This window comes from Lampris incognitus, chromosome 2, assembly GCF_029633865.1.
Source record: "Lampris incognitus isolate fLamInc1 chromosome 2, fLamInc1.hap2, whole genome shotgun sequence".
In the NCBI taxonomy this organism is placed as follows: Eukaryota; Metazoa; Chordata; class Actinopteri; order Lampriformes; family Lampridae; genus Lampris; species Lampris incognitus.
In genome coordinates, this window is record NC_079212.1 from 4,992,595 (window position 1) to 5,011,704 (window position 19,110).

The following is a 19,110-nucleotide window of genomic DNA, read 5'->3' on the forward strand; positions in this document are numbered from 1 at the left end:
AGTCCACTCAACAACACTCAGCTGAAACCGTTCAAACTGAAGCTACAGACCTACAGACCGAGCTCCAGCGTCAGTAATATGGCTATCGGTTTATTTGGATTGTGTGACTGAATTCATCAGATTTTGTGGTGATATTGTGAATGTGCATGTTTCTGTGCATGGTTAGGGGTTGTTGGGTTTTTGGACGTTCGCACACGCCGTTCATCCGCCCTCTCCGCTTGCAGTCTTCGTCCTACATGTGCGGAAAGCGGAGGTGAAAGTAACATAGACGGAGCAAGCTGCGCTTCTTCTTGTCGCTTGTGCTGCTGCTGTTGCTCTCCGTCCTCGTAGACCTGCTCCTGGCCCTGGCCCTGCCCATCTCCTCTACCCTCTCGTCTGACCTCTTACCCCTGTAGCCCCACATCTGACTCAGACTACGGTACTTATCCGGTTGATAGGCTTGGATTTGGAGCTGCCCCCTGTACCGGTCCCCCCAGCAGCTCCCGTCACCTGCGGCCCCTGCTGGGGTTGCCCTGGGTGCTGGGGGGGGTGAGGGGAGAGAGGCGTAAGAGGGGTAAGGGGGGAGGAAGGGGGGGGTAAAGGGGAGTGTGGCGGGGGAGGGGGGATGGAAGAGAGAGGAGGGTACTGGGGCAGATACGGGGCGGCGGGCGCTACGTGATGGGCATTGACGGAGGCAGCGGACGGCTGGTGGTGCGGCAGCGTGCCAAAGATGAAGTGGGTCTGGTGTGTAGAGTGGTTGGCCGGGTGCGGCGTGTGCACGTGTCCTGGGTGGGTGTGGGAGTGTGCGTGGGGGTGCGGGTGGGAATGAGACAGGGTTAGGGGCGGCTTGGTGCCAGGGCCGCCGCCCCCTCTGACAGAGTGTGTGGGCTGCACGTGGTACAGGGCGAACTGGGGGTTCTGGGAGAGTTGGGAGTGAGGAGAAAGGGGGGGAGGGCAGCCCACCACCATGTTGGCGTAACGACCTGGAAGCCCATGCTGGGAGAGCTGGGAGAGATGGGCCAGCGGTGAGTGTTGGGCGTGCAGGGGGCCAAGCAGTGGGCGACAGGGCAGCTGGCCTCTCTGAATAGCGTGGGGGGCCACGCCCTGCAAAGGAGGCGTGACAGTTTGGACGTGGTAACGATGGTGATGGTAGTATGGGGGCGGTGGCTGCACGGCGCCCGTGTGACAGTACTGTGCATGTAGGGCCTGGATCTTGGAGGGACCCCCCTCCAACTGGCACAGAGATGAAGGGGAGTGAGGAGGGGGCCCTCCCGTAGTCGGTGGGGGGACAGGAGCGGGGTAAGGTGGCCCCGGTGGAATAAGGGGCCCAGGTGGTTTGGTGCGTTTGCTGCCGAACAGGGACCCCAGGAAGGAGCCACTGTTGTTGTTGCTCCCCCCGGGGCTGCTCCCCGCTCCCGCTCTCTCTACACTGCTGGAGACTCCCCCAACTCCTGTCCCAGCAGTGGTGTGTTGCTGCCCCGGCCCACCCCCCACCCCCGTCCCGGGGCTCAGGATGGGGCGGTGAGGCCGGTAGTCTTCTGTTCCGTAGCAGCCGGGGACCACGCTCGGCACTGGGTAGCGCTGGTGAGGCTGTGGGCTGCTAATGATGGAGCCCTGACAGGATGAAAGAGTGAATCATTTCTGTTAAAAAAAAAAAGCCCTCAGCGCACCACACTGGAGATCAATCTCTGCAGCACAGTAGTACGACTCCGTTGTCTACTTACATGATTACACACAGGAAACATCTGAAGCTGAAGGTAAGGACACGCTCAAATATATTTTGAGAGCACACAGGCAAGCAGAGGGTGGCAAAGTTACTGCAGGTACAGGTGCCCACATGCAAACACACACACACACACACACACACACATTGCACATGCTGAGGAAGGGAGCGGCTATGCATTCGTGACCTTAGTAAAGAAAGGGAGGTGCACACATGCACATTTGCCCACTGAGACTTACTTCCATGGTACTGTCCAGAGAACCGACACTGTTCCTGCGCCCACGTTTCCCTGCACCCCACCAGGGAAGAGTTAGGTTAGCCAAGAGTGGAAGGACAGGATGTGTGTGTATGTGTTGTCTGAGAGAGAGACACACAACCGCAGCCATGTGGACAGCTTATAGATGTCGTGCGCGGTGGAGGAAATTGGTGTAAGTGCTGTGCTACCCCGCCCAGTCCAGCTGGCAGGAAGGGGAAGTAGAACAGACCCCACTGGGGGCGGTTGTTGTTGTTGTTGTTGGCCCACCTGTCTCTGATAGGTCCCTGAGTGACGAGCTGAGCGCCGTGCGTTTGAGGCCCTCCCCGGCCGAGTAGTTGTCGTCGAGGCTGGGTCTTCCCAGAGTGCCGTTCACAACATCACTCTTCACGTTTACACCTCCAACCACACCTCCGGTCAGCAGGCTGGGCCGCATCACGCCTTTCTGCTTCTCCAGCTCCGCTGTGAAACGCAGCACAATGAGAGGGGCACCGTGTGCACACACATCACAGACACGATCCCTGACGGCGCTCCAGGTGTGCAAACACAACTGACCGCCGTTCTGTTCTCTGGTAAATAAACAGAACTGTTGTTGTAACGCAGAAATAAAAAACAAAACACCCCCCCCCACCCCTTAAAATAAGCACCAGTACGCCCACATGAAAGTTACAGTTCATCACAATGAACAGCAGGTGGGGTGCTTACACTCGACTCGATATTTCTCCATCTCCTGCACCTCGGCAATGCTCTCTCTGAGGTCACTGACAAAGCGGGTGCGGTCCTGTTGACTGGGGGCCATGAAGACGATGAGGACCTTCCTCTCCCCGCCCAGGACCGCTGAGGTCAGACGGACACCGTGAGGATAGTCTGAGGAAAGATTGTGAACGAAAATCCAAATTTATCAAATGTCAACACGTTTGCCCTGTTATCACAAATCTCTTTCATTAAGAGCGAATTTGATACCCCCCCCCGCCCCCGTTCTCCCCGATCACCCCACTCTTGCAGACTACCACATGCCTCCTCCCATACATGTGGAGTCGCCAGCTGCTTCTTCTCACCTGACAGTGAGGAGTTTCACCAGGGAGACATAGTGCATGGGAGGATCACGCTATTCCCCCCAGTTCCCCCTCCCCCCTGAACAGGCGCCCCGACTGACCAGAGGAGGCGCTAGTGCAGCGACCAGGACACACCCACCTCCGGCTTCCCACCCGCAGACACGGCCAATTGTGTCTGTAGGGACGCCCGACCAAGCCGGAGGTAACACGGGGGATTCGAACCGGCGATCTCCGTGATAGTAGGCAACGGAATATTTGATATTTCAACAACGGCATTTTCACTAACGCCATAGGGAATGAGAGGGAAATAGTGATGTAATGAGGGTTGAGGATGGATCAGCTGGTTTTTCTTACAGGAGTTTTGGAACATGTGGACTTGCATCTCAACCAGAGGGAAGGACTGTCTGAAACTATAAGTCACCGAGGTTTTCTTCTTCTGGAAGATCTTCGTCACCTGGTACGCGATGAGGAAAGCAGAGGGTTAAAAAGAGAAAACTCTTGACCACGGCCCGACTTCTCGCCAAGCCCGTTGACGGATGTGAATCAAGCAGCAGGTGCGTGTGGGATGTCAGAGCAGGCGCTGAAGGTCAGCTTACCACCAGAAGGTCGTTAAAGAGGAAGACCTCTCTCTGATGCACCCCCGCCCTCTGAGGTCTGTTTGGATCCGGCACCTCGTAAAGTTGGCAGCAACACACCAGCCGACGGTGGGGAAGGGACAGCACCTGCAGACACACACACGCGTTTGTTTATCTATACTCGTGGGGACAAAAAATCATGTTAGAAAAGTAAATGTCTGGAAACAAGTCACATGATTCTTGAAACGAGCAATAACATCTCACAGAGGGTTACGCAACGTTGAACAACAACTTAGTTTTGTATCGCGCCTTTCAAGGAACCCAAGGACGCGTTACACTAGATAAGAAAGGAAAAAGATAAAAAGAAAGATCATCTGACTACAGACCAAAGGCCTTAGTAAAAAGGCGGGTTGTCAGTAGTCTTTTAAAACCTTTAGTGTGGCAGCTCCACAGGGTGGGGCTGCCACACTAAAGGCTCTATCCCCTAAAGTCCGCAGGCTGGTGTCGGGGATGGAACGCTGGCCCGTGTCTGCGGACCGCAGATTCCGGGATGGAATATTGGGGTTGAGGTCGTCTGATAGTAGGAACTGGGGGGGCATGGAGGGATTTACAGGTGAGGAGGAGGATTTTATAGGAAATGTGGGACTTGACTGGGAGCCAGTGAAGGTGGATGAGGGTGGGAGTGATGTGTTGCCGGGGCTTGGTGCGGGCACCCTGGCAGCTGAATTCTGCACATACTGAAGCCTGTCTAGGGCTTTGCTAGGTACCCCAGACAGGACTCTACTGCAATAATCCAGACACGAGGTGATGAAGGCATGGACGAGGGTCTCTGCCACGGAGTCTGAGTAATGGCCGGAGTCTGTAGATGTTTTTGCGGTGAAAGAAAGCAGAACTGGTGACAAATTTGATGTGTGACTGGAATGAGAGGGTGGAGTCCAGAATGACACCAGGGTTGCAGACCTCTGGGGATGGGCAGATGGGGCAGCCATCCACGTCGAGGAGAAGATCTCCAACCTTCTGGAGCAGTGCCTTAGAAGCCACAACCATGAGCTCGGTCTTATTGGCATTTAGTTTGAGTAGATTTGATGACATCCAGATTTTTAATTGGGGGAGGCAGTTAACAGTTAACGAGGGATTGTGGGGGGAGCTGAGAGGATGGTCTACTAGGATGGTCTACTAGCAATTTCTTGAATTAAGCATTATGAGACTCAAAACAAGATGAGTTATCTTAACAAGCTCGTTTCTTTTTGCAGCGTAACCCTAACCTTAACCAAAAAATGAACTCACCCCTGCCCCCCCCCAAAAAACCCCAAATTTAAACCCGACCTTAACCACTGACCTTACCCCTAAGCCTAATTCAAACACCTAACTTTGATACTAAACCTAAGCTGGTCTGTAACCCCAGTTGTAAACCTAACCCTGGGCCCAGAAATAACCCTTTTCCTCGTGGGGACCTTATGAGGACATTTGGTCCTCACAAGTGTAGATAAATGAAACACACACAGACACACTGGTCAATCAACAAGAACCACATCACCATCCATCCCTCCATCCATTATCTAAACCACTTCCCCTGCTCTCAGGGTCGCGAGGATGCTGGAGCCTATCCCAGCAGTCATTGGGCGGCAGGCGGGGAGACACCCTGGACAGGCTGCCAGGCCATCATACGAGACCCCCACACACACACACACACACACACACACACACACATACCTAGGGACAATTTAGTGTGGCCGATTCACCTGACCTACATGTGTTTGGACTGTGGGGGGAAACCAGAGCACCCGGAGGAAACCCACGAAGACACTGGGAGAACATGCCAACTCCACACAGAGGACGACCCGGGACGACCCCCAAGGTTGGACTACCCCGGGGCTCGAACCCAGGATCTTCTTGCTGTGAGGCGACCGCGCTAACCAGTGCACCACCATGCCGCCCAGAACCACATCTCCTCATCCTAAAACGTAAACCAGTGTAGTGAGGACCTACATGTGTCCTCATCCTGTCACAACATGGGACCATGTGTCAGTCCAGACCCTGGTTCAAACACCATGAACAAACCAGGAAATGTGAACGAGTGAAATTTTTCCATCGCTGAAAACTCACAGGCTTTTTGCCCACGACGACCCTCTCCACCGCCTGCACTTGGGACACGTGGTCATCATTGGTCCTTAGCTCCCACTTCTGAATGCGCTGGTAAATCCCAACCAGCAGGTCCCTGGGTATGTCCTGGCCGTTGTCAACCCCTGGAATGGACACAAGGTAAGAAAGTGATTAAGACATTATGACTCCTCACGTTGAAGAGGTTACAATTCAAACATGTGTTTGAAGCATTTCATATACACAAAACCAGAGGTGGAACCAAGTCATTGTCTTCCAAGTCCCACGTCAAGTACCAAGCTGAGTAAGCCTGGTACCGGACTGACTGGTACTGACCTGTGGTCTTCAGCGGATCATCAGTTTACACACAAACACACTCGCACAGACGTAGCTTGGCATACGCAAACACAAATACACACACATACGCAAATTTATTAAGGCTGGGCCCACACACACACACACACAGCACCCTACATACACCACACACTATGTATTATTATTACTGCTTTTTTGTTGTTATTTATTACTATTGTTACTGCAGTGTTGAGGAGCTGAAACACAAGAACCCTCTTGTGTTTGTACAATGAGACGCAACAAATAAAGAATGTTGAATCTTGAAGTCTTAAACCAGTCATTATGGGCTCGTCATCAAATTAAACACCATTTCAAGTCAAGTCAGTTTTACTTGTACAGCCCCATATCACAAATATCACAAATTTAAAACTAGAGTAATAGTTAATATACCAAGTTCACACAAATCATGAATGTCTTTTCAGGTGAATCGGCCGTACTATATTGTCCCTAGGTGTGCGTGTGTGTGTGTGTGTGTGTGGGCCCTGTGATGGTCTGGCGGTCAGTCCAGGGTGTCTCCCCGCCTGCCGCCCAATGACTGCTGGGATAGGCTCAAACATCCCCGTGACCCTGAGAGCAGGATAAGCGGTTTGGATAATGGATGGCTGGATGGATGTTTTTTAAAATGTGTATTTATTACAGCTCAATTCAAAGTGAATCTGTAACTATGGAAATGAAGGGTTAATTGGCTGCACACTTTTTAAAAGCGTTTTATCTTTGGGCTTGGAGAAGGTATCAAGGCTCAAGTCTAAGTGAAGTCATGAGTCAAAGTCGAGGTGCAAGTCTTTTTCAGTTTGTCAAGTCTAAACTCAAACTTGTGACTTGAGACTTACTCGAGTCCAAGTCACATGACTCGAGTCCTCTACAAAACAGACGAGAATGGAAGGAGGAAAGGCAAACAGCAGTAATTATAATTTTACCAGTTTGATCCAGAGGGGGGCGCCCTCACCCCAACAGCCACCTATATACAACTATCCATCCATCCAGCCATCCATTGTCCAAACCGCTTATCCTGCTCTCAGGGTCGTGGTGATGCTGGAGTCTATCCCAGCAGTCACTGGGCGGCAGGCGGGAAGACACCCCGGACAGGCCGCCAGGCCATCACACAGCCCCCCCCCCCCCCACACACACACATTCACACCTCGGGATAATCTAGTACGGCCGAGTCACCTGACCTACATGTGTTTGGACTGTGGGAGGAAACCGGAGCCCCCGGAGGAAACCCACGCAGACACGGGGAGAACATGCAAACTCCACACAGAGGACGACCCGGGACGACCCCCAAGGTTGGACTACCCAAGGGCTCGAACCCAGGACCTTCCTGCTGTGAGGCGACCGTGCTAACCACTGCACCGCCATATACAACTACTCTGATGCTTATTTGGACAGTGATATGAGTCATCACAGAGAACTGTATTTTCTCCATGTCTCTTCGTACCATGGGCCCGTGCTGTCACAGAGACACCATGTCTCATTACATTCCGTGTGAGAGTGTGCGTATGTGGGTGTTTATCATAAGACTGGCTTGGTATTCCTGTGAAAGTATGACTACACCCTGGAGTCAGCCCTGATCTGGATATAGTCGGTGTCATCATGCATGCAGATTTAGCTTTTTTGCTGAGAATGTATGACGTGGAAGTGTTTTGTGCGAGCTGGTGTGTGTGCGTTTGTGTGTTTTCCCTGCTGAGCAGCACCTCTCAAATTCTTGATGAAGTCTTCTATCTTCATCTTCCTCTCAGCTTTAATGTTGGGACTGTACATGTCCGTGTTGAGTAGGATTATGGCAAAGGCCAGAATGAAGATGGTGTCGGGGTTCTGGAACTGGCGCACCAGGGTGGGGTTACACATACAGTACCTCTGACTGTGTGGAAGACGGGAGAAGACAAATTCAAGTAAACCAGTTAAAAGTGAAATACATATCCGTGTAAAGTTTCAGTGGTGGCCAGAACATACACACCTGAAGGCCTCTATGAGCCTCTCTACTTTCTGGGCCTCTCCCTGAACTCTAATCTGAGCCTGGAACTTCCTTAAGGCGTCATCCAGGTCCATACCCGAGAAGTCCATCTCATCCACCACACAGCTGAAACACACAAACGGAAGCTTCTCACAATGGACAATCACCACAATTTAGTCGGATTTGGTCGCAAATCATGGAGTCCGATATCATCCCAGACACAAAAAAAGTCACAGCAGTGTCAAAGAAGAGTGAATCAGCTCATCTGGATACAATGTTACTGACAGATACGTTTCATCATCTGTCAGTAAACGTTGTATCCAGATGAGGTGATTCACTCTTTGATTTTCTTACCTGGATTACTGAGCATGCATCAAGACATCACAGGAGTGTGTGTGTGTGGACACACTTTGCACTAGGTACACATTTTATTTATTTTCTCTGCTGAAACTTGGTTAAGTTTGTGGTGAAGTCCCCCCCCCCTTTATGTCCCAAATTGTATCCAGCCAACTGCCCCACTCTTCCGACCTGTCCCGGTCACTGCCCCACCCCCTCTGCTGATCCAGGGAGAGCTGCAGACTACCACATGCCTCCTCCCATACATGTGAAGTTACCAGCCGCTTCTTTTCACCTGACAGTGAGGAGTTTCACCAGGGGGACATAGCGCGTGGGAGGGTCACGCTATTACCCCCAGTTCCCCCTCCCCCCCGAACAGACGCCCGACCGACCAGAGGATGTGCTAGTGCAGCGACCAGGACACATACCCACATCTGGCTTCCCACCCACAGACACGGCCAATTGTGTCTTTTGGGACACCTGACCATGCTAGAGGTAACAGGAATTCGAACTGGCGATCCCTGTGTTGGTAGGCAACAGAATAGACCGCCACGCCACGCGGATGCCCGAGTTTATGGTTGAGTTTAACCCAGTTTCACATTAACCCATTAAGATGCCCCCTGTTTTCTGAGCCCAAGGCCAAAAAAGACGGCTCCAAACTGAAGTGGCTGGAGCCGCATGTACGTATAGCCGTGGCCTCTAGAGAGCCGACCCTTAGTAGTTTGTTCCTCTAAGTGTCAGATTTAACCAACAGTATTACTGAAATTGAGTTGCACAAATGTAAATTGAATTTTTCTCATCACCTCAAACAGAAATAATTATGTGAGTGAAAAGAACTTGTTTTGGCTTTGTCTCTTGGGTCCATGACTCAGTGGAGGAAGTCTTACCAGCTGCCTCTTCCAATTTGATTACATAGCACCAAAATATGAGCATTTTACATGGTTTTTACTATGAATATGTATAGCCAGATCCCCAAAATGCCCACATGGAATATCCAAGTGGCCACTTTGTGCCAAATGTCGTTGTGAAGTTTTTGGAGTGTGTAAGACATTATTGTCTCATCTAGACCAGTGTTTCTCAAATGGGGGTATGCGGACCCCTGGGGGTACGTGGGGGTACTGCAGGGGTTACGCGAGAAAAGTTCTAAATGTGTGAAAGTCTTTATCATAGTCATGAATAATTCACAATGAATATACCAATATAATAAATTCAATTAAATTCCATATTTTAAAGTTCAATAATCACCTTTCTGCAACACTGATGTGAACAATGTTGTTTCCAATAGCAGCGAGCACAATCACGTTATCAGTAGGCTAATGTTACGTCGACGGACGTCGTTCACTTTGAATGAGTTTTCGAATTAACGTTAGCAAGCAAAGAAAATGGATGGGTGGCTGAATGATGTTGTGTTTACACAATTTACACAATACAACATCAAAAGAGGATAAACAAAATTATAATGGACTTATAAAATTAAAAAATAATGACATTTATGAAGATTCACAATAAATATATTATAAAAAATAATAATAAAATTGCATATTATTTATTTATTCATTTTCTTTTCTTTTTTTATAAAAAATGTTTTGGGTTGGTCAAGGGGGTAGTTGGTTGAACAATAATCTAAGCGGGGGTATAGTAGCCAAAAAAGTTTGAGAACCACTGATCTAGACACCCTCATAGAGGGGGGGCTGCATGTGAGAAGATTACGTGAACCTTGTGTTGTGGAAGTCTACCTCTTGGAAACATTTTCTTTTTAAATGTCAGAAGACTGTCCCAGCCCCCTTTTTTAGCTGAAAGTTCAGTGCAGCTCCTGTCAGTGAGCTGACACTCCTGTACTACTTACTCTAAGACATCCTTGTTGAATTGTTTCTGCCGGTTGCCCAGAAATTCTCCAATCATCTGTCTGCTCAGACCTTTCCTCTCCAGGATGAAGCGAGCGATCCCAACCGGGGTGTCGGACACAAACCCCCTCTCTATCAGGTACTGGATCCCTTTCTCTGGCTTCCTACAGGCCGGCAAAAGACACAAACAAATCAAACAGTTTTCCTCACCCAACACTGAAGCTGGTTTTCCCGGCTGTTACTTCTGCATATCTGGTGTAAGAGGAGTTAGTAGCACTCCTGTCTGTATTTTTAGTGACCTACTTTAGCCAGGTTACATGTTCACCATGTGGACCAGAGACTGTCCCTTTAAGACAGTGGGTTCAGGGGTTAGCAGGGGGGATTATGGGTAGGTGCGAGGTTGAGGTTTTGATGGTTGTTGTCGTTGTCAGCTGTTAACTTGAAGCTTGTTGGAGGAAATAAACAGCCCCACGGTTGTGTGGGCAAAAGGAGAAGTGGTCTCGTCTCCTTTCTGTCATCCTCCACAATACTGCTTTTTAGATGGGAAGCTCCTCATCAACCTGGGTTTACTTACCGACTCACAACCTGAGTCTCGTGTTTGGTTTTTTACACCCCCCCCCCTTTTCTCCCCAAGGAAATAAAGTAAAATAAAGGATTTGTCAGACAGAGCTGGCTTACAATGGGAGTACCGGGTCCATGGTCGACCACATCAGACTAAAACACCCGAGTGAGAAGTTACGGACAACAACAGACGATGCTAGCTTTCGCGAGGTGCTGTGACAAGGCGCGGGGCGAAAAGATAACCGACTTCATAGTGGAAATGGTTGCCCTCGACATGCAGCCCTTGTCCATCATCGAAGATGTGGGGTTTAAGAGGCTAGCGGAGTACCTTGAGCCAGGTTACTCTATGCCCTCTAGGAAGACCATCACCACCAGGGTGGGAAAGATGTACCAGGATTGTGGATCTAAAATCAAGCGCCAGCTACTGCACACGCCTCGTGTAGTAGCACTAACGACCGACTGCTGGACCTCCCTGAACACGATGTGGTATATGACTGGGACCTGTCATTTTATCCAGGAGGGATGGGAAATGCAGTCGTGTGTACTAGCCATACAGAACATGGAAGAGAGCCACACGGCAGACTACATCGAGAAGGATGAATAACCACAAAAGACATATATCATTACGGATTTATTGTAGCCTACAAAGACACTGAAGTTCGAGGTCGGATTAGAAAGCTTCTCAGCGGGATCTAATCGCACCGAAGGGCTTCGCGGAAGCGGTAAGCCCCCCCCCCCCCCCCCAAAAACCAGCAAGTTTCTAACGCATATTCATCCAGAGATGTTCGATCTTTTGTAAATGGTGTAGCCTAGTTGTGTCATACGATATCGGCGACCTTAACAGCGGTGAATCTATGGAATAACAAGGCTACAGCGACCTCTACAGGTATAGCACCGACATACTTTCAAAATTCACAAAAATCCTGAAACGTGTACACCTTTAAACGGCAAACACTGCACCGTGTAAACGTGTACAGATTTTAGTGCACGTTCACATCCCTGTATGCACACCTTATTGCTGTAACATAGCCAGCGGTTTATCTTGTTCCTTGGTGTCAGTCAGCTGGGATCTGTGTACGTTTCAGTATTCCTGTGTATTTCTATTCAAAGCATCCTTGCGGTCTTACTTGTTGAAGAGGTTGAGGCCTATGCGGTACTGGCGTCTCTGCACCACATCGTTGTTGAAGGGCGGAGAGTCCCAGCTGTGGCGACTCTCCCTCTGGTAGGTCTGCTTGCCCAGAGGAGGAAGGGGCTCCCGTAGGCTGTCCTGAGATGAGGAGCCGGAGCTGCAGTTGACTGTCTCGTTGGAGTTGGTGGTGGAGTTGAGCGAGTCGTTGTCGCCGTCAGAGCAGCACGGCTGCTCCAGACCACCGGGGGGCATGGCCATGGAGGAGGAGGAGGACAGAGGCGTGGTGGGGGGCTGCTGAGGGGAGGATGACGAAGAAGGCATGTCTGGGTACTGGTGGTGATGGATCGGGTGGTGGTGATGGTGGTGATGAGCAATGTGGTGAGGGATGTGCGTGGGTATGGGTCTGCCGGGGGCCCGGGTCTGACCCTGGGCAGCCACTGTGGAGGAGGTACGAGTGCCTGTGTTGGGAGAGTGCTTGAGGGTTCCCTGAGGGGAGCCGGCCCCGACCCCCGGCTCCTGCTCGTAGACCAGCTGTCTGCTGAGAGAGCCGCGGTCCGAGCGGTCGCTCATGTCCACCGAGCTGTCGCTGGGCGGCTCTATGGTGAGGAGGGGCAGATGGGTGCTCCGCAAGCGATAGTCGCGACACTCGGTGCATGGGGTGCTTCGGCGGCTGTTACTGCTGCCACCTCCCTCGGTGTCCCGGCTGTCCTCACGTACCCCGACACCACCGCCGGGTCCCCAGTACTCCGTGTCTGTACTGCTGGGGGCCCGGTCCAGCGACAGTGGGGATGAGGGCAAGCAGTCGTCCATGTAGAGTGTGACGTCACTGTAGGAGGTAGCCGTGCTGTCCCCGTGCATGCTGAGTCCTCCGCCACCTGCCCGTGCTCGCTGCCCGATGCCCCTCTGGGAGGACGGGTTGCTGCTGCTGCTCCACACACACTCCCCGAAGTCCTCGCCGATACCCCCGCTCTCCCTGCTGCCCTCCTGGGAGTCATCGCGACCTGCGCGGCAAGTAAGGGCGTCGTCTATGGAGTCAGCCAGGGACTTCACCTTCACAGGGCCGTAACACAGAGAGAGAGAGAGAGAGAGAGAGAGAGAGAGAGAGAGGGGACTCAGATGGATACAAGGAAAAGGTCTCGACAGAAATATGACAGCCATGTATTTTTTATCAATGTGTGCATTGATTTATTTATACTACAACCTCCGAAATGGAGGGACGAATGTCCCCCGGCCTCCGTCAGAGCTATGGACTCGCTTAATGCCCATTACAAAGAGCTAAAGATGTTCGTCTTCCACGCTTTAATTCTTAAATGGTCTCTAATCAAGACTCAAACTGACTACCGATACTTACCAGCTACTATGAATCACAAACTTTGTTCGCTATTGTCTATAACGGTGCCCTTCAACCTGCACTTTACATTACTACTACTACTTCACTTAGTACTACTATATTACTATGTAGAAAATGTACTACTCTATTTATAGTATTTCATGTTGTATTACAATGACATGATTCTATGTAGCAAATGTACAACCACTATTACTTCACATAGTACAACAATGATTGCTACATAGCAAATGTACTATTTATATGATTTTACTTTTTACTACTGCGATATCATTATTATGTAGCAAGTCTATTTCTACTACTACTACGTCATATGGTACTACTATTTTATGATTACTATGTAGCAAATGTACTACCACTATTACTTCATATAGTAGTACAATGATATGATTACTGTGTAGCAAATGTACAACTACTACTGCTACTTCATATAGTACTACAGTGATATATGATTATTATGCCACAAATGTACTGTCACAACCACTTCATGCAGTACTACTATGATATGATTACCGTGTACCTCTCTATGATGCTTGACGGTAACACTCAAGGTAATCTGCTGACTCTGTTGTACGTCCCTTTGGACAAAACCATCTGCTAAATGTGTAACTGTAGATTAGTAAGACTCAGTTCTCTCAGCTTTGACCGAAGTGTCTCGTGCAACTGTCTCGTTGGAGCCATCGAGCCATGCGGCGATCAGACCACCCCTTTACGAAGTTACCTGTTTGGAGAAGGACTCCTCGAGGTGTGTGTAGTCGCCGGGCCGGTCTGGATCTGGGGAGTGAGGCGGTCCGATAGCCACACTGTGGGTGAAGTTGGTTTGCGTCTGGGCCTGCTGCTGAGGCTGACGCTCGTCAAAAGAATACTGCAGCCTCATGTTTGAGAGAATGATGCGGCGCGTCATGCGGCTCTCGGAGGCGGAGCTTCGGAGGCGCTCAAAGTTCTTGTTCATACGGTACTGGCGGAAGGCTGTCTGAATGGTCTTGGCGGCTCTGCGGCTTACGAAGGACCCGCCATACTTCCTCTCCAGCATCTCCACCTGGCGAAAGGGAGAGGAGCAGGAAAAGAGAATCGGGGACAAGGTGGTTGAAGAACTCCTGCATCCATGAACCTCTGGTGTTTCTGCAACCACAGAGTATGTTTGGGTAACTTAGTCGAGGATATAATTACATGCACGGGATGGTAGTTTTGATACTACCAGAGCAAATAAGGCAAGTTTGTGTCAGAGCGTCACCATTTATGAGAAAGTTATGAGCATTTTTGTATTTCTGCTCTAATGCCACTAGGAGGTGCCATGCAGTCTGTTTAGAGCAAAGGAATGGTGCAAAAATCATCAATGCTGAGGGGATTCTGCTTAAAGAAAGAAGACTACGATTTTCAGCATCATCCCTCTACATATGTTGTGGGGATAACCCTCCAGTAGCAGCTGTAACACCGAGCAGTCGTCTGTGTCTCTGAAACGCCACCCAATATGTGTCCGCCAGTCATGTGACTATCCGGGAAGTGCCGTCGTCATGTGCCATACGATGGCATTTGCTCCAGCAGCTTTATGTAGCGCTGTTACTCACATTTTCCTAAAAAACCCAAGTCTATTTAGAGCCTTCCTATATGGAGCCCACCGAAGGCAGCAGCAAACCAGGAAGTAGGGTCGTAGTTTCCACATTCGAAGACTGTCCATCAGTGATGTCACTGTTGGACACATTTCCACACAATTTCAGCGGCATCTCAAAGACACTCGAAGCCACTGCTCAGTACGATGGCTATTAATAGGCTGTAAAACATAAAGATGATGTTGAAAATTGTGATTGTTTCCAGTAAAAATACCCCCAGAGTCTAATCAAGAGTTTGCAGGAAGATCTATTCCGCCCGGCTGAGGTTTTTATAATACGTGTAATATCTGTTTATCTTGATAGCCAACCAAGTCTGCCTGGGAACTGGCTCACTGACAGTAGTCTAAAATTCAAAACCGCCGGGACATCAGAAGCGCACGACGACGGACACCTTCAGTGGCACCGCCGGAGCAGGGGCGACCCACGTGAGCCCGGTCAGGATCGAAGTGCAGACTAGAAAAGAGGTTTACATTGCACACCACACTGTTTTTCAGGTGAAAGATGGTGCAATTCCAAATTTCAGCAGTACAGTGGGGTTTTTTGGTAGCTAGTGGAAGCAAGCTCCAGGGTCTGGATTATATCCAAAAACTGCACTCTACTGTGTTGGCTGTCAAAACTTCACCATGCTAATGCAAACTCCCTCTCTGCACTGACAAGTCCACTCCACGCAGGACGTTCCATGTTTCTTTGCCCGCCCTGCATTTGCATATTAAGATAGTGATTGGCTTTCGGTTTTGTTTTGTTTTGGAATTTCCCCCTTTTTCTCCCCAACTGTATCTGGTGAATTACCCCGCTCTCCCGAGCCAGTCCCGGTCGCTGCTCCACCCCCTCTGCTGATCCGGGGAGGGCTGCAGACTACCACATGCCTCCTCCCATACATGTGGAGTCGCCAGCCACTTCTTTTCACCTGACAGTGAGGAGTTTCACCAGGGGGACGTAGCGCATGGGAGGACACACACCCACATCTGGCTTCCCACCCGCAGACACGTCCAATTGTGTCTGTAGGGACGCCTGATCAAGCCGGAGGTAACACAGGGATTCGAACCGACGATCCCCATGTTGGATAGGCAATGGAATAGACCGCCATGCTACCCGGATGCCTGGCTTTTGGATTTGTGACGTACCAAACCTAGCTGAGCTGGTGTAGGTTTGAATCTCAGATTTTTGGGAAGTACACAGACAGGTCAGGTGCTCCTCCAGTGGAGGAATGTGAAGACACCGCTCTAGTGACAAACTTTGCACAGACACACGTCAGTACAGTCAATGCCAGACATGTTAGGGGATGCAAACATAAGAAAAACACATTTTTGAGCGGAGGGGTACTTTAAGCTGCCGGTCACACAGCCATTATAAAAGCTATGTCCCACACAGGACTCAGTCCAGCTGGATTCAGGTCATTTGAATGGAGTCACTGGGACCAGTGGATCTGTTTCCAGTAAAAAGTAAAGAACTCCATGCGACGTCTTCGCGTCACCCTCACATCTAGTGAACTTTGACACTTGCACCCCCCCCTCCCCTGTCGACCAATAGCAGACCTGCTTTGACTGTGATGACCTCTGATGGGGCAGTCGCTGGGGTGAGAGTCCAAAATGGAGACAGCTAACGTTTTATCATTTTAGCAGTGTCACAACACCCAGTTTTATACAACTGCTCTGCCAGAATATTAACTGACTGCATGGTCTGCAGTCAGCTGTAAAGCAGGAGTAGTATGACTACGTTCCCTTCATCTAACTGTGTCTGGTGTTTTTGGCCGCCGAGCCTCCAGTACCCCGAGAGACTCGCGAATATGTCAGTTTTAATCTGCCGATTTCTGGTGCGACTGGGGCCGAATACGGTGACACAACTTTTCTGACCAACAACTCCCCCGGTACCGGCGAGGCAAGTTTGTTTATACTGCGCATTTCATACGCAGAGGCGGTTCAAAGTGCTTTACATAAAGGCATAAAAAGGCATTAAAAAAGAGATACAGGGGTGTCTGGGTGGCGTAGTGGTCTTTTCCGTTGCCTGCCGACACGGGGATCGCCGGTTCAAATCCCCGTGTTACCTCCGGCTTGGCCGGGCGTCCCTACAGACACAATCGGCTGTGTCTGCGGGTGGGAAGCCGGGTGTGGGTATGTGTCCTGGTCACTGTACTAGCGCCTCCTCTGGTAGGTCGGGGCGCCCGTTTGGGGGGGGGGGGGACTGGGGGGAATAGCGTGATCCTCCCATGCACTACGCCCCCCCCTGGTGAAACTCCTCCCTGTCAGGTGGAAAGAAGCGGCTGGTGACTCCACATGTATGGGAGGAGGCATGTGGCAGTCTGCAGCCACAGGGGTGGAGCAGAGACCGGGACGGCTCGGAAGAGTGGGGTAATTGGCCGGATACAATTGGGGAGAAAAAAAAAAAGGGGGGGGGGGTCAAAAAAAAAAAAAGAGAGAGAGAGAGCGATACAGAACAAGATGAAAAGACTGAATAAGAAGAAGAATATTAAGAGAAACAAGGAATGAAAGGATATTGAAGTATCATCATAATCATAATCATAATCCAACACGATACCTTCTTGTCCTGCAGGTCCGTCGAGAGCTCATAGCTGTCTGAGAGGGCCTTGCATCTCTTGTTCTCCTCTTCCTCCTGCTTGCGGAGGGCCAGGCTGGCCGGTTGATGGCGCGTGCGCAGGGACCAGGCCAGGCTGGTTGAACTCGGGGTGGACACGCATGTGGGCCCCCGGGGGCCCGAGGCCGGGGCGCTGCTGTCGCTATAACGCTCCGAGCCACGCAGGTAAGGGGCCTGGCTGTAGGAGCCGTCTGGGTGGGGGCCCGTCTCTGGGCACTGGGACTCCCCTTCCACACTGGAGGAGGAGGAGGAGGAGGAGGAGGAGTTAGATGGTAACATGGAGAATGACTAAATTACTACGGACTACATCTTATCTACGTGGAAACTTTCTAAACATAGTTACACAATCCTTTACCATAAAATGGACCCAAAAAAGAAGAAATGAAAAGACACACGATCCAAGCAAACAAACCAATAAAACACCCGAGGAGAGCCGAGAAAAGATGAAACAGAAAACAGCATTAAAATGAAGATAAAAATGCTCAAAGACAATACATACACAATAAAGAGACGACTCGCGCTACCGTTAAGACCCTAAAAAGCCTCTTCGTGGAAGTAGGAATTTGAGGGAGATGTAAAGGAAGATGGTGAGATACGCTACGGGAGGCTGGGTGGTGAATTGGATCTTGCAGTGTGCAGAATGTCTACACCGAACACATTATCAATGAAAATGCAAACCAGTTTCCACAGCAGGAAGACTCACGTGTAGACTTCAGAGCGGTGAAGAACGAGCCTCTTGGCGGATCTCATGACAGACGAGCGCCGGACCACAGCAATTTCCTATTATTGGACCTACGGCCAAGTCGGATTGATTTTTATGGCCCTAGATTAAATCCTAATTTTGTCTCCGAGCGCTTTCCAGTCGCATTCTGTGCAACAGCTCGTATCCTCAGACCCGTGATCCGGATGAGGAAAAGCTCCACAAAACAAAACCTTATCAGGAGAGAAAAACGGGAGAAACCTCGGGAGCGGCATCAGAGGAGGGATCTAGACGCGCGATAGAAAATACTTTGTCCCATCTCTGAGAGCTGTGTAAGTTTTCAGGGTCACGGGATTGTTGTGAGACTGTTCTACTGTAGCAGGTACAGCCCAGGCAGTCGTATCTGAATAATCCGAACAACAACACATCATACGACCGGGTGATGTGATGAGAATCCCGTTCCTTAAGAACAGCACCCGCTTTTCGGACTCGACCCCGCATCTGCTGTTGTTTCCTGCTCTGTGACATGAATTCTGGTAGCTGAAGGGGTCTTCGCCCTCTCGTGTGAGGGCTGGTCTACCACTAGGCTCTCTCTCTCGTTCTCTCACACATACACAGTTGAGCAGTCATAAGCCACGCCATCTCCGCTGAACCGCACCGGCGAGTCCACACCGACAGGAAAACCCAGGCTGTTACACAACATCCCTGCAGAACAGTCACTCACAGCTCTCTGACACATCAATGGGACAAAACACGCACTGCAAAAACCATTTCCTGCTATTGACGCGGTCCCTCAGCCCCTCTCTGCTCGGGTAAAAATATAAAACCAGGCGGTCCAGCAAACCGGTGGCAATGAACCCGGTTTTTCCAGTTTGTTTGGGAGTCGGCATTAGAGATGTGTCAGTGACACGTCTCGTCAACTCTTAACCGACTAGTCCTCCGGCGTCCTGACGTGAGGCATCTCCATCCACTGCCAGCGTCTACCCGCAGCCCCTTATTA

At 50.5% G+C, this 19,110-nt stretch overlaps 1 protein-coding gene across 3 annotated transcripts; it reads right to left on the reverse strand.

Moving 5' to 3' along the window:
* Nucleotides 1–277: 277 nt before the first annotated feature.
* iqsec2b (IQ motif and Sec7 domain ArfGEF 2b) lies at nucleotides 278–18,899 on the reverse strand. Of its 3 annotated transcripts, XM_056273239.1 has the most exons (14): nucleotides 18,114–18,899; nucleotides 17,354–17,645; nucleotides 13,930–14,247; nucleotides 11,859–12,910; nucleotides 10,173–10,334; nucleotides 7,994–8,116; nucleotides 7,731–7,897; nucleotides 5,692–5,831; nucleotides 3,607–3,732; nucleotides 3,365–3,464; nucleotides 2,661–2,822; nucleotides 2,226–2,417; nucleotides 1,942–1,991; nucleotides 278–1,593 (listed from the first exon to the last, which is right to left on the reverse strand). In XM_056273239.1, exons 1-14 carry the CDS (start codon nucleotides 18,158–18,160, stop codon nucleotides 409–411), a joined length of 4,116 nt encoding a protein of 1,371 aa, XP_056129214.1. In that variant the 5' UTR covers nucleotides 18,161–18,899; the 3' UTR covers nucleotides 278–408. The 3 variants fall into 3 exon arrangements, with proteins under 3 accessions (XP_056129214.1, XP_056129215.1, XP_056129216.1); XM_056273240.1 differs by lacking the exon at nucleotides 2,661–2,822; XM_056273241.1 differs by lacking the exon at nucleotides 1,942–1,991 and having other exon boundaries at nucleotides 1,461–1,593.
* Between the last annotated feature and the right edge of the window lie 211 nt (nucleotides 18,900–19,110).